At 36.9% G+C, this 16414-nt stretch overlaps 1 protein-coding gene across 5 annotated transcripts in view; it reads right to left on the reverse strand.

Annotated features, from left to right (window-relative positions):
* Positions 1 to 16044, reverse strand: part of LOC149820882 (uncharacterized) — a 67819-nt gene extending 51775 nt beyond the window's left edge. For 4 of the 5 annotated variants that reach the window (XM_089983018.1, XM_089983016.1, XM_089983015.1 and 1 more), the window contains exons 1-2: positions 15645 to 16034; positions 15115 to 15251 (exon numbers count right to left, since the gene is read on the reverse strand). In XM_089983018.1, the coding sequence (XP_089839144.1) occupies positions 15115 to 15251; positions 15645 to 15696 (189 nt within the window). In that variant the 5' untranslated portion in view covers positions 15697 to 16034. Of the gene's footprint in view, positions 1 to 15114; positions 15252 to 15644 lie in introns of all 5 variants that reach the window. The other variant, XM_089983017.1, reaches the window with a different exon arrangement.
* Positions 16045 to 16414: the final 370 nt, after the last annotated feature.

Below are 16414 nucleotides of genomic sequence, written 5' to 3' on the forward strand. Positions count from 1 at the left end.
GGGAATCAGTGTGGAAGCACCTGATTTGCCTAATCTAGGGTTTCATCTGTCGATTTTGGGGAAAACACGATTCCCGTAAAGAAAATCTGATTTCTCCTGTACAGGGGTGTTGATAGAACTAAAACCATGAATGGTAAGTTACTTTATGCATAGCATCTTTTTACAGTTTTCATTTTATTACAATAGTCTTGATCATGGGCTTTATAATAAGTTGCAACAGTGGGTTAAATTTGGTGTATGTATGAGGGAGCCTCATATTTGCAGCTCGGTTCACCATAACTTCAGGGCTGCGAAGTGTCATTTTTTTATCATGGGTCTGCTGAAGTCTATGATTTCTCCGAATTGTGTTAAGGTATTGAGGGTTGGACTCAACCAGTTAGGAGTGTATCAAAATAACTCTTAAATTTCAATTTGCAGTTCATGATAGCAATGGTGATAGTTGGGGTTTTATAGTGACACTCTTAAGCCGATGTTTCTGAAATAATTTAAGTATACATTCTGCATGCTTTAAATCTAAAACAAGTACATAATGCACTTTAAGATGTTCATTTTTAATGTTATGAGGATTTGCAGGGGACACCCCCTGTCAACAGATGTCCGGGTACCGATGACTGCCAATATTAGTATTTTTTTATGCCATTACTGTCTCTCCATGGTCGGCTGCTAAGGGTGGTTTCTTTGTATAAAGACCACCAGCCGGAGGGGACTAGCATGTTTGTGTCCTTCTCTGTTTTTTTTTATGGTGTATATGCAGTAATATGAGCAGGGGATGTGCTGGATGCTCTCATCTAGCTAGTACAGCCAGCAGTCTAAGTAGTGTGGACTACTTAGACAGTAGGACGAAAGGCCGAGTGTGGCAAGCCTAACTGCTTCTTCTAGTAGGTGCTGGGATTTTTACACCATTCTGATGGATGGATGAATGATAGTATTTCATTTCATGATATTTAAATGGGAGCTGGGTTAGTATACTGTTGTTTGTATTAATTAGGAATGCTTGTGGAAATATGTGGCAAGTTACATGGAAGTGTGTATTGTTTAAAGCCTCATGTGCATATATGGATCAATGTGGGTTTTAAAATGTGATATCATGCATAGATTGTTGTCATGAATTTATGAACGATTGATGAATGCATAAGAGGTAGGGGGTGTCATAGAGACATTTGTACATGGATAGTACATGCATATGGTGTGGTAATTTGTGCACTTTATTAAGAAAGTTGGTTTTGTTTCCACATTGGCTGCATCACTTACACAACGTAAGATGGTGGTATACAACTACACTGTTCACAGGGTATTCGTGGGCGGGAGTCCCATATGAGTTCTCGCAGGGGTGTATGCGAGCTTTACACTTCACTTTCGCATAGGGTGTTGCAGATTTTAGAACTGAATTAAATAAAAACATAATACAGAACAGTGTAACTTTTGATCTGAGGTCTTCCATCTGGAGAATGGAGATCTTAGAGTTTCCAGTCCTGGGGAGGCTGAGAGGATACAAAAACTCCGTGTGTGTGAATTTTGGTCCCCAGAACCCGATATGGAGGTTCTTTCTCCTGGCCACGGTTTTAGGGAGAACCCGCCACTTTACCCGGGAGTGGTGGTGTTGGTCACAGATGTGAATTTGTTTGGTACCAAAGGAAGTGGCACTTGTGGGCGTGGAGTGTCCCTTGTGTCCCCGACATTAGATAGGGAGGTCTAATGTTCCGAGGGTGACTCGGTCGAGGGCTAGGTTGGGACCCAGAAATAAAATACCAATTTGTGTGCTAATCTACCCTGGGAACCTACTTGACCTCGGGGTTTTTACCCGTTTGGTGTATCCGCGGGCGATGGAAATTTAAAAGAGAAATTTTAAAGTTGTATGCATTAAATAAGGTCATGCATATGGAAAGAAAACTCAAATGTAAATGTATGATAATAAGGAAGTCATGCATTTTCTTCTTTGCACTATGTCATGCATCAATTGAAATGATCTCTAGTTCATGATATGGTAAATGTATGCAATTCATTTCTTAAAAGCATGTTGAAATGTTTTATTATTGCTATGTATTACTGTCTTACTGTCCTTTAGCTGTGAGTATGAATAATCTGTTATACTTATGCAGGATCGGATTGTTGCATGTTGGTTGTATCTGACTCACTCAAACCAACATATGAAATCTTACCTATGATCTTTGTCTCACCTAATTTCCTTGAATTAGTAGTGCTCAGAATTTTGTTCTAACCCTTCTACTTCGTTGGTTTTACAGGAAATGGAGAGCAGTGAGAGATGAGTTGTTCACTATGGATGGATAAGGTTCATATTTTGGAATGGATAGTTCGGCAGTGGCAGAGGGATTTTATTTTTGTTTTTGACTCCATTGTTCTCTTCAGTTCTTGTACTCTTTGGTTGTATAAAGAATGGTAATAACAATTTACTTCGGTTCATAAATAAATGGTTGGTGTTGCTACTCATTGATGATGATTGTCAGTACTTTGTGGTGATGGGATATCCAATGGAAAGTGAAACTGTGAGGACCCCAGATCCTTGGGAAGATTTCTGTATATAAAAAAAAAAAAAAATTCTTGCATTTTTGAAAAGAAAGGAGTTGGGGTCGTTACATATGGGCTTCCATATTGCCGGCCCAAACATGATAGTTTGAACCACTAAGTTTAAAACCAAGGGAGAAGTGAGAGTCTTTTTCACCCATTAGAGAGAGTAGAAGAGAAAAAATAACACGTACCTCAAAAGATTTTCATGTCTTTCTTGATAAAAGAGGCTTCTAAAATATTGCCCGAAGAAGATGATCCACTTCAAACTCCAATAGCTTGAAGGCACGTTTTTTGAGGCACTTCAAAAAATGAAGAGATGCACGATTTCCTTTCTTCAACGAGGCTCTGATACCATGTCAAAGTATCTCAAACAAGATACTCAGATCAAGACCTTAATATTCTTGATAATAAACTTGGCACATATGCAAAATAAGAACACTTTAGAACACTTGTGCACAAAAGCACAACTCACAAAATCTCACAAATGCACAACGGCATAAAAAATATTGGAATTACTTTATTGAACACTTGGGCTTTGACTCAAAGCCATAAGAAAATACAAAGGGGAGAGCCCCTATTTATAACAACCAAAAGGGGCCTTGGAGGGGCTCCACTCATAGACATTGGAGCCCCTCCAACAGTCACAAATATGACCGTTGGAGGGATCCAACGTCTATTTGAGTGGGCCCCCCAAGGTACCTTTTGGTACTTAAAAAGAAAAGAAAGAAAAAATAAAAAGAAAGAAAAAAATAAAATTAATTTACAATTACATTCATAAAAGTGAATGTGCGTAAAACAGTGGAAAAGACTAAACTACTCCTACGGCTAAACAAATAGAAATATATATTTTATATATATAATAAGTAGATACATATACATATATATTAATATATGTATATGTATTACCTTATATATATAATATATATATTACATTACATGATTAATTACATAATTTAACAAGTCGAGGGGGCTCGGCTGGGTAGGGTGCCATTAAAAAAAAGGGGGCCAAAACTAAACTTTTAGTTTAGTTTGTTGGGCTGACCGGCAGCCGAGCCGAGTGACACTCGGCTGGCTGCCAAGCCCTGCCAGGTGCCTACAGGCTCGGTTTGGGCTTGTGTAGTAACTGCCAGGCCCATCCGACTGAGTCGGCTGGGCTAGAGCCGAGCCCCAGCCGACAGTCGGCTGGGGGCTGATTTTAATAAAAAAAAATTAGAATGAATGATTTTAAGTAAAGCACATACATTCCAGATTTTTTGTTTAATAAGTTTTACTTAATGCATGCTAAGATTATAACTAATTACATGCCTAATGGATATGCCATGCCTAATCAAGATGTTATTATAAAGTTGTTTCATGTATATGTGCATACTTGAATTGATATGTTTTTGCATGTACGTAATTGCGTGAATGTTCACATGTTATAATTAAGTTGATACATAAATGAAAGCATGCATTTGACATGATTATGTGAACACGTGCATATAAATAATGTTGTTTCATGCACATCTCTAAATTGGCATACATGATTGTGCATTGAAAAGCATGTGAAACGGATGCATCAGTAGCATGTTCCTTATGATTTTTGCATATGAATGCATAGATGATCAAAATTGATCATCATGGGTCGTGTGAGCCTTGAGCATGTGTTGCTCTTTATTTTAGTTGTTTATGCATTGCAAAAATCAAACTTAATGTTATTGTTTTAATTGCATTGTTCTATGTTGCTACGTGCGGTGGTCCCGTTGATTTGCGAGTTTGTATTATTAATTTTGCATGTTGAATTGCAAATTAAAAAAAAAGATGAATTAATAACAAGATTAAAAAAATTAAAAGAACTGTGTAATCTACGCTTCCTTGATGTTTCTTTTATAGTATGAGAATCTTGGACATTGCGGTTTTATGGAACCGTGAGGATAATAAAACTTTGTGTACGTTGTTGTGTCACTGAATCTGATATTGAGGTTTTTCTCCTGAATACGGTTTTAGGAAGAAATCGTCACTTTGCCTAAGGGTGGTGTGTAGACACAGCTGTTGTTTTGGTATAGCAAGAAAGTAGCATTATGGTTGTTGATTTTCATAGTATCCCGACATTAGATGTTGATTTCTAATGTTCTGATGAATGGTGTTGATTCCTGATATCGGTCGAGGGCTGAGTATGAAACTCATTAATAAAATATAAATTGTGTGCTAAGCTACAACTGAGAACTTAACTTGACCTCAAAAAATTGTACTCGTTTGGAGTATTCGTGGGCAACTGTAATGAAAAGATGAACTTAAATTGTGTGTATTTAATAGGAATTTGCATATGAAAAGAAAACTCTGATAAAAAATAATAGTTTATTCAAGCATGTGCACTGAAATCATACATATTCCTGTTATGCATTAGATCATGCATATTTATTTGTTCTCTTATGATATATGGGTGATTGCATAATATGTGTTTTCTATTGCATGATAAGTGTTTTTATTGCATAGTTGATATTCCCTATTGATAATAATTATTCTCTTTTATTTAGCAATTGATCTTTATTGCTTAAATGATTATTTGAATTATGTATTTGTCATAAATGCATCATTCTAAAATATTTTATGAATCTTATTTGTGTTATTTTTACTTATTTGTTTCATTAGAAGGATTTGTACACAGAATTCTTTGGATTCTGACACTCTTACTTTTGTGTTTTTCGCAGCCTCAGAGGCTCGGTGAAAGGACTTGCTTTGCAAGGAGCTACGAGAGTTATGCGAGTACTTGACAGACTTTTCTTAGGACAGCGTGGCTCTTCTTTTGCTTTATTTATATTTTATTTGCTTATGTCTCAGACCCTATGCACTTTAATAAATAAAGTTGGTGTTTGGTTTGGATGATGGGTACAAGATCTCTTGTTGTTGTGGATGTGTTATAACTGTAAAGGCCTCTGGTCCCTGAGAATGCTTCCATAATTGTTTAAAAAAAATGCACTTTTTCACGAGTATGAGTTGGGGTCATTACAGGACTATTCAGTGACTTCCTTGGGTTTTTCGAATTCAAAGAAGCTTTTTTTTCTAGAAAAGATACATTTCTTGACACATACAAATTTTCATTTTGAAAATCAAAACACCTATAGCCTTTTTTATTATCGACATATCCTAAAAAGGTACAAGGAAAGAGTTTGTCATTTTTTTTGGTGAAAATAAAATATTTGCATCCAAACACTCTTAGTCTAGAATAATAACGAGATAAGTTGACAAGTTTTTCAATTGAAGTTATATTATTTAATGAGGAAGATGGCATTCGATTAATGAGATAAGTAGCAGTTAGGGTAGCTTCAACCCAAAAACCTTTTGGAACTTGATTTACAATTAGCAAAGTCCTAGTAGTTTTCATATAATATGTCGATGTTTACGTTCGGCCAGGACATTCTGTTGTGGAGTGTGTGGATACGATCTTTGATGTGTAATGCCATGTAAATTGATATAATCTTTGAATTCTTTGGATATAAACTCTCCTCTTGAATCAGTGCGAAAAATGGAAATATCATTTTGAAATTTATTTTTAACCATTTTATGAAATATTTAAAAGTGAGCAAAGACTTCAGATTTATGTTTAAGAAAATAAATCCAAGTATGTCTATAAAAGTCATCAACGAAAATAACATAATATGCATATCCTCATTTAGAAATGACTGGTGCAGGACCCCAAACATCTGAATGTATTAACTCAAAGTGGCCTAGAAGAAACAAAAGTTTTATTATGAAACAGTAATCTTTTTATTTTGCCAAGAATGCAGTCCTTACAAGTAAAACTTTCATAATTACAATTTTTTTCTAAACTTGAAAAATGTTAAATTTTAGACATATGAGGATGGCAAAGTCTTTTATGCAATAAATCTAATTCTAATTTATTAACATTATAATAAAATGCATTCTTGAGCAATTTCAAAAAGTCCATGTAATAGAGTCATCCTTCTCTATGGCCTTCCACAATCAGCTTCCCTAATTGGCGATCATGTACCCAACATCCACGAGAAGAGAAGGAGATATTACACCCATAGTCAGATATTTGAAAAATAGATAAAAGATTCAGATTTAGTTTAGGGATATATCTAACTTCTGGGATAAAAAAAAAATGGATTTATGAAAATTTTCAAAACATCTTGCTCCTTTTATTTCAAGAGATATACCATCAGCTGTAAAAACCTTTGATACACTTGAGTTATTTTTAAAACATTCGGATATGCTATTGACATTCTGCCCTTTAAGAACCCTTTAAGAAGAGGTTGAAGAATTTCCATCAATTGAGCCATAGATACAAGTGCATATTGTTCTTTTGATTCTATTTCAACATATGCAACTCTTTTTTCTTCTCTTTTCTTTAACTTTGGACATTGAGGCCTATAGTTTTATGGTTCATGACAATGGTGACAAATGACTTTTCTTTTGTTAAAATCACAATTTTGTCTACCAAAATGAGGAAGCTTGTAAGTGTGAATATAATTTTTCGGTCTAGACACAGCTAGAACGGAGTTATCAGTTTTTTGAGTATTTTTTCTAAGTTTATTTTCCTCCATAATCAGATCTTCTATAGTATCAACAATAGAAAGAACCTTTCCACGATGTAAAAGGGTCAATTTGATAGACTCAAATTTTGGCCTTAAACCATTTATGAATTGATAAAAATGTTTCATATCGAGTTACTTTTGGTGAAGCTCGATATCTTCGGCACAATGCCATTTGGGCTCAAGAAGAGCCAATTTTGCCCAAAATTCGGACAACTCATTGTAATACTCTCTAATAGTTTTTTTTTTAGTCATTGTCCGAACTTTATCTTGCAAATTGCACACATGTGCAATATCTTTAAGGGAATACATATTTTTAAGGTATTCTCAAGCCTTACCGGCATGCTCAAACTTAGCAAAACTAGAGCATTTCTTAATGTCCACACTATTAATTGGCCACGACATAATTTTTGCATGCTCTATCATCCACTCTTTCCACTTTTTCTCATAAGTGGCCAAAGTCTTACTCTTTTCTCCTTCCGTTAGAGGAACTTCTTTATCACCCTCAATTTTTGTGAGAGCTAGTTTAGGTTCCGAATCAGAACCATTCACTATACCCCATAACCCTTTTCCCCAAATGTGGTTCTTCATAATCGAAGCCTACATTACATAATTAGTATCATTTAATTCCATGGGCATGATGATGATCTTATCATTGTCATCCATCTTTTACAAGGGTGAGAAAAGAAAAAATAGATGAGAAAAGACAAAAGAGAGAGAAAGAAAAGAGAGGGAATGAATGAGAAACACCACAAAAAAAAATTTCAATTGCCTCCTTTCTTCAAAAGAACCTTCTTGAGTCACGAACAACGTGATAAAACACCTTTTGCAAAAGAGACACGAAAAATGAGGCAGAAGTTCTTTAAGATCTAGGATCTCTACGGCCTTGATACCATGTAATGAAATGATGGTCTTCCACAAAGCACACGAATCTCTTAAAAGAATGTCTATTAGAGACACTTCAAACAAAACCCATAAAAGAGTATAAATGGAAGAACACAAATAAAATAAAATAATCTTTATTTATCACAAAACTGCTTAAGAAGCATTGATTATAAATGTTGAAGGGGATCACCCCTATTTATACAAAATGGGAGAGAAAGAGGAGAGCTCACTTTGAGCTCTTATTATAGCCATTAGACTAGAGTCCAACGTCTATAATGTAGTCAAGTTCCTAGTTGGAACTTGACTATATTATAGTTCTAATTCAATTCGAACTAGATTATTAAAATCGAAAATAAAGAAAAGAAAATTAATAAAAATAAAATATATATTATATTATATTATATTATTATTATATATTTATATGGTACATTTTACATTTTAACAGGTGCAAGATCGTCAATCAGGGAAGTTGATTGGGAAAAGTCATAGAGAATGAGGCCTCTACTATATGGATTTTTTAGAAATACACAAGAATATGTTTTGTTATAATGTCCAAAAACTAGATTTTGATTTGTAGCACAAAAGATTAAGACATCTAAATGTATCCAAAATTCCATATTTTTCAAGTTTAGAAAATTTTTATAATATTGACAATTTTATTTGTAATGATCGTATTCTTAACAAAATAAAAAAATTATCCTTCTATGAAAGAACTTATGTTTCTACTAGACCACTTGAGTTAGTCCATTCAGATCTTTGAGGTCAGGCACCAATTATATCAAAAGGTGGATATGCATATTATGTGATATTTGTGAATGATTTTTCTAAGTATACTTGGATTTACTTCCTTAGACATAAGTCTGAACTCTTTTTGCATTTCCAAATTTTTCATAACTTGGTTAAAAATAGGTTTAATAATAATATTTTTATCTTTCGCACTGATTTACGGAGAGAGTTTTTGTCTAAAGAGTTTAAAGATTATCTTAATTTACATGGCATTATAGATCAAAGATCTTGCCCACACACAACTCCACAAAATGGTTTGGCAAAGAGAAAACATAGACATTGTTGAAACTATAAGAACTCTACTTATTGCAAGCCATGCACCTAAATTTTTTTAGGGCGAAGCTGCTTTAAACATTGTGTATCTTATAAACAGAATGCCATCTTCATCATTAAAAAAAAAAAAAAATTGACGAAAAAATTATCAAGCTTATTCTTAATCATTTCAGATTAAAAGTTTTTGGGTGCAAGTGCTTTGTCTTATACAACAAAAATGACAAGTTTTCTCCTAGGGCTATTGCTTATGCCTTATTTGAATATGCATGCAGCAAAAAAGGTTATATATGCTATGATACTAAAAATGGAAAGTTGTATGTTTCAAAAAATGCAACTTTTTTGAAAAATGAAAAATTCTTTTATTATGAAAAATCTAAGGAAGCAACTGAGTATTCTTTTCTATTTGATTTTGTTTCAAAGCATGATATTGATTATTGTGATTGCGAGTTTGGTCATGATAATATTGATGAATCAAGAGATGAAATGACTTGTGAAGAATAACTTCATAGTGATAAAACCTACTTGCAATACACTAGACCCAGGGTTCAAAATCCTCCATATGCACTTGAAAAATATTCAAAGATTGAAAGTGAAGATGATGTGCAATCTAGGAGATCATCTAGAATATCAAAGTCCCCAGAAAAGTTTGTCTTATGTCTCCTTTTCATCCAAATACAAGGCATGTCTTGTGCTAATTCACTCCTATGTAGAGCCTTTGTCTTATTTCCAAGCTAAAGAACATTCTGAACGAGTAGAAGCCATGAAAATAAAATTAAAGGACTTAGAAAAAGCTAAAACTTGGACACTTCAAAACCTTCCTCAGATAAAGAAACCTATAAGATGTACGTGAGTGTATAAAGTAAAGACCATGAATGATGGGACCTGTGCGAGGTATAAAGCTAGGTTAGTAGCCAAAGGATATTCTCAAGAATATGGGATAGATTATGAAGAAATCTTTACCCATGTTGCCCGAATGACCACTATTAAGACTCTTATAGCAGTTGTTCCCATTAGGAACTAACCCATATACCAAATGGATGTTAAGAACACATTTCTTAATAAGAATCTAGTTGAATAAGTATACATGGAAGCACATTTCTTAATAGGGATCTAGTTGAATAAGTGTACATGGAAACACCACCTGGTATGAGCATTCCTGAAGGGAAGGCACTTTGCTTGAGTATGATACTTTATGGCTTGAAGCAAGCACCAAAAGCATAGTATGATAGATTTAGTAAAGTTATGTTTGATATTGGTTTTAGATCTTGCTTGACTGACATAGCTTTGTTTGTTAAAGAATCTAATGTAGGTATTGTCATTCTACGCCTATATATGGACAATATCATCATCACTGGGAGAAACAAATAGGGAGTTGAAAATATCAAACTTCTTAACAAGAATTTTGAAATGACTGATTTGGATAGGGATGGCAGTGGGGCGGGGCGGGGCGGGGCGGGGCGGGGGACAAGGTCTCCACTCCCGCCCCCCCTCAAGATTAGAACCTCCATCCCCGCCTCCGTCCCCAGCGGGGATGGATTTTAACCTCCACCCCTGCCTTCATCCCCGTTTCATGTCCTCCATCCCCGATTCAAACGGGGATGAGGCAGGGCGGGGCGGGGATAAGGTGGGGAAAAGTGGCAGGGACGGGGCGGGGCGGGGAAAAGGGTATGTCCATCCCCACCTCCATCTCCGAATGGGGATGGATTTTAACCTTCGTCCCCGCCTCCATCCCCGTTTTATACCCTTCATCCCTGGTCCAAACGGGGCGGGGCCCCGCTTTCCCCGGTCCACTGCCATCCCTATTTCTAAGATACTTCCTAGGAATTGAAGTTGTTTATTCCTCTCGAGGATATTTGTTGCCTCAGCCTAAATTTGCTTCTGATATATTGTTTTCAGGTCTAGGATTATAGATGATAAGAGAGTTGATGATCCTGAGGTTACTAATGTCAAAATGAAAATTAATGATGGAGAATCTCTTAAAGACTCAACGCCTTATCGATAGCTGATTGGAGCACTCTCTTACCTATCAATTACTAGACCGAACATAGCACACATTATTAATACAACCAGTCAACTTCAGCATGATCCTACATCCGTTAGCATGGGAGCAGTCTTACGAATTATTAGATACATTAAAAATTCTATTTTTAAAGGCCTTTTTATTTCTTCTTTATCTACAAAAAAATTTAATTGTTTATACTGATGTTGACTGGGGAGGTGATCCCAACAATAGATACTCAACCATGGGGTTTTGTATTTTTCTAGATGAATTTTTGATGTCATGGAGGTGTAAGCAGCAGAAGGTCTCACCTTCAACAGCAAAAGCCAAATACATGGAGGTGATCTGGCTAAAAAAGAATGTTTGCTGACATAAGAATTAAAATAAAATGAGCTTCGAAGATATGTTATGACAACAATAGTGTTTTTTACATCGCCAACAATCATACGTTTTATGAAAGAACAAAGCACATTGAGATGGATTGTCACTATGTACAAGAGGAGTATCTTTAAGGCAATGTTGATTTGCCCTATGTCACATCAGAGTATCAATTGACAGACTTCTTTTCTAAACCTCTCTTAGCTCTTAGGTTTTACTTCCTTCTTAGCAAACTTTCAGTTATTATACCGTAAGTTTGAGGGAGAATGTTAAAATGTATATATATATATATATAATGCAAGATCAATGCACACACCAAAATTAGACAAATATAGGGGCTTATCACACACCAAAATGCAGGATAATGCAACCACAGATTTCGATATACAAATCACCAAAGTTGTCCAAAATATAAGACTGTTATGTTAACTAAACAGAGCATATTGTTGTACAGTGGAAAAGAAGGCTCTCACGCTTCCAAAATGACAACTCCAGTCAAGAGCCACCCTTGGTATTGTTCCTCACACCCTCAGCTAACACCAAACCCAGGTGCATGCTCAGAGCTTGCTCAGAAGCTATGGCAATGGCTTACAAAGAGGCGACAACTCACAGATTATATAATACAAAAAAATCACACTGAACGAGAGAATCAAGTGGAGATCTCCATAGGAGCTCGACCACCAACTGAATTCTCGCGAATAACCGGATGAATTCACTTAAGATTACTAGATCTAAGTGAGATCTAGCTAAATTCACAAAGATCTAAGCTAATTCAAAAGGGAGACACCAAAAATAAGCTTGAATTGGATGAATCTCACTTTAGACTTACCAAAAATGATTGATCGGCCTCCACAAGCATCGATCTCCATGATCTTCATCATCTAACACATGGATCGTGCTCTTGGCTTCCAGACTATGTCACATGGGTGCAGGTGCGGCACTTTCAAAAAACTTGGGTGCAGGGGTGCGGCAAATATATGTATATATATATATATATATATATATATATATATATATATATATATATATATATATATATATATATATATATATATATATATTTGTGCAGGGGAGGGGTCGAGCCCCCTCCCTGCGCCCTCTTTGTGTAGGGGAGGGGTCGAGCCCCCTCCCTGCACTCTCTGTTGGCAGGGGAGGGGCCGAACCCCCTCCCTGCACCCTCTTTGTGCAGTGGAGGGGTTGAAGAGGAGAGGAGGAGAGCAGAGAGAGTCAGAGAGGAGAGAGCGTACCTGAGGAGGAGAGGTCCGACAGAGCGGTCGGCGGCGGCGGGGTCCGGCGAAGGTCGATCGGCGGCGGCTTCAGAAGGAGAGGTCGGGAAGAGAGGAAGGAAGGATTAGGGCAAAAAAAAATTGCCCTAATCTTCCCCTCCGCAACATATTTTATCGGGCAGAAAAAAAAATAATATAAAAATTGGACACAAATGACCCTGGGTGCGGTCAACGCACCCAGGCTAGTGTTGACCGCACCATGTGTCGCACCCGCGTCGCGTCGATGCGGGTACGGCACCCAATTTTCCGAGTCCTTGTGACGTAGCTTCCAGATGTTGAAATTGATGATCTAATCATGATCTGAAGATCTCCTTGTTGTGAATTGCTTCATATTAGCTGAAATTTGTGGCTTGTGGTAGGCCTTCACTAGTTGGCAAGCTCAATCCTCAAGGAGAGTGCTCAACTAGCTTGAATAACAAGGAGCAAAGGCTCAACTCGATCTAAGGAGCAAGAGGGCTCAACATAACTAGATTGTTCTAAATTTTAGATCTAGAAGAAAAGTTAGGGGTAGAGAAGAGAGAAATTAGGGAGGTAAGGAAGAAAAGGAGCTAGAAGAAGTGCTCAATTTTCAAATTCAATTCTTGGATGATTTTATAATTGGTGCCAACTAGGTATTTATAGACTTAGAGTGGATCTTCAACTTGGATCTCACTCCAATGCATGTTCCTGCTCCCTTAGAACCAATTACACCGAAATGCATGCTAAATGAACATGAAATGAAATTACAAAGTAACTAGCAAAGTCAAACTAAGCCAACAAAGTCAAAACAACTAAGCAAAGTCAAGGGGCTCAAGGTTGGAGCTCCACTGAGCACACCGGACTAGTGAGGATGTATCAACCACGTCAGGATAGAACTTAGAATATCGCTACTACTTTATTTGAGCACCACAAAATTCCATTGTTCCACACTTGCGAGGAACAAATTAGCAGCACTGAAATGTGTTGCCCAAGTTTCTATGTTCTTGATAATCACAATGGTTAACCGGCAAAAATGTGGCATGAACAGTATTTTCCAAACTGTAACACCAAGCAGGTGTGTGTGATATGAACACCACAACAGTCACAATAGCTGCAATATGATGGGCCAAGGATGTGGATATAACTATAGATGGCACCTTTGGAAAAGAAAGATTTGGGACCTGGGAGGGCCAAAATACTACCAGCATCCTTGTCACCTCCATCTTGGCATGGACAACAGATATTTCTATAGTTGCCTTGAGGATAAGGCAAATTTCAAGAGGGTGGGATTGTTACATGCATTTTTCCTTAGCTGGCTAAGAGGCATTCCTAGAGGTTGGTTACTAGGGGAATTGTGTAATTTCTCTTACTTCACTTGGGACATTGATGTAATTCATCTTGGGCAGGTGGCATGAAAGTAATAATTGGGACTTTCAAGGGTAGAAGGTTAGGCCTTAGGCTATATAAAGGCCAACCCAAGAGCTGTACTCATTCTATGCATGGTTTTCTCTTGCTTAATGCAAATTTTAGAGCAATTCAACTTGAATTCTCTTCTTGGAGGCTCCCTTCCTCAAAATGGGATTGGCTCTAGTTTGGTAGGCTCTAACCTCCTAACTTCTGAAGATTCTCACGTCCAACCACCCCCAACCAAAACACAAACCACTCTATCTACCTCCCAAACCACCAACCTTCCTTCCCAAGTCAGTCTCTCTCTCTAGTCAATCCACCTATCCTCCCTAGCTTCTCTCTTGCACCCCCTACCTTCTTCCCTCCTATTCTCCATACAAACCACCATTTCTAAAGCTTCAAAAAAGGAATGTAATAAAATTTTCCATGGAGAATCTTGAATTTTCATGTAACTCGTACCACAGTGGGAAAGTCAGCTGAACTTTGGTCCAGTAAAGAAACTGCTTCCAACAAATGACCATGTTCTCGACCCATCTTTGGTTTTGAATTTTGATATGCTTATTCAACTCTTCGTGTTTACACAAGAAAAAACAGTTTTAATTATCAAGGAAAAACTGAGAAGTTTCGTGAGAAGAGTTGTCCAATTTGAGACTTTTAGAATCCAAAGAGAGATGATCTGGGTTAAATAATCAACGGTTACAATATATTATATATAGGAACCACCTAAATGTGTTCCCTTGATGCAGTTTCTTATACAATGTGAATATCATCACGAAATATTCCTTTTCCTTTTTACTGTTAATAATTTTGCTAATCGTTTTTATCTGACATTAGCATAAGGTGATTACAGTCTTATTCTCATCCTAATGGTGTTTGAACTTTGAAGTGCCGATACCTTTGCAGAAGCCAATGATTCTCATTATAACTCCAAATTTGAAATCCACATCAACCTGATGTGAAATCCCATTGTTGAGATCCTTGATCTCTTCTGTTTGATATGGTGAATGCCCAATTCGACTTTTATGTTCAAAGAGAAATCAGGAAAAAGAAAAACTAAAAATAAGAAGAGAAGGAGACTCACCCAGATGGCCAAAGTAATGGGCACGCCGTCAATTACATGTCGCTTGGTAAGGTAAGCGGCTTGTACGGTCGCCTCCTGTTTCTCCGAGAAGACATTGTTCACGTACCGTAGCACAAGCGATGTCTTCCCAACTCTACCTGCTTGCGAGGTCAACCCAAAAAGTCAATCTCATGAACAAACAATAAGAAAGCAATGGCCTAAAATGAGACCGAGTAGACGGGAAAATTAGAGAGAAATCGAGGTAAAACATAATTCTTAATAATCTGACAGAATTAAACGCCCCAATTGGCAATGACTAACAATTGAATAACACGCAGAAACACCTTAAAAAGAGAAAAAGAAGAGCGAGAGAATCTGGAATAAAATAAAATGACCGTAAGATTAAAAGAAGGCGGCAAAATCGAACCCACAAACGTTAGGGACGAGCCAAATTTTCGCACATGGACGGAAGATCCAGGAACGAGAAAATAGAAGGACCACAAGCCGAAAATAATCAAACTATTGATAAATCTAGAGGGGAAGCGGGATACCGTCTCCCAGAAGAACGATCTTGAAGGTAAGGCTTGCAGGCTTCGTGCTCATCTCAAAACAATCGATTTCTGCCCCACAATTAGGAGATCACAATTGGGAGATTACAACGCAATTGTCGATCCGTCCTTCCGCTGCTCAATCTGCCCCATCATCTCTTCTTCTTCTTCTTCTTCTTCTTCTTCTTCTTCTTCTTCTTCTTCTTCTTCTTCTTCTTCTTCTTCCTTTAAGACCAATGAATGGAAGAAGCAGACGAAGAAGAAGAAGAAGGTGGTCGCTGATTCGGTTATTTTTTCTCTATAAAGACAAACGGAAGATTTCGGTTGACGGGAAATTTCCGAACAGGAGCAGGGATGGCGAGTGAGAGAAGAGGCTCGCTCTTTCCCTTCACGGCTCTCACCAGCCTAACAAGTCGTCTATTATTCGCAAGTTGCGACGAAATAAAAGAACAATTTACAAAAACGCGCCCAACTTTTGACCTGTTTACAAGGTACTGCCAACCTTTCAACGGTTGAAAAAAAAAGTTTTTCTCAAAAAAAAGTTCTTCCAACTACATTGCCTTAAAATGAAAGTGGGCTGATTGATGCAGTGAACAGGAGAAGGTCCACTACCCCACAAAATCGATGACGCAGCTACGAATCTAGGGAACTAGGAAAAGATCAGAAAAAAATAGCAAACTATAAGAAAATTAATTGAAATTCATTAATAATTCATCCTCAACCTCTTTTTCTTTTTCTTTTCTTATCTACAATAAATATTTATAGTAAACAAA

Source organism: Nuphar pumila, chromosome 12, assembly GCF_984573655.1.
Source record: "Nuphar pumila chromosome 12, dmNupPumi1.hap1.1, whole genome shotgun sequence".
In the NCBI taxonomy this organism is placed as follows: domain Eukaryota; kingdom Viridiplantae; phylum Streptophyta; class Magnoliopsida; order Nymphaeales; family Nymphaeaceae; genus Nuphar; species Nuphar pumila.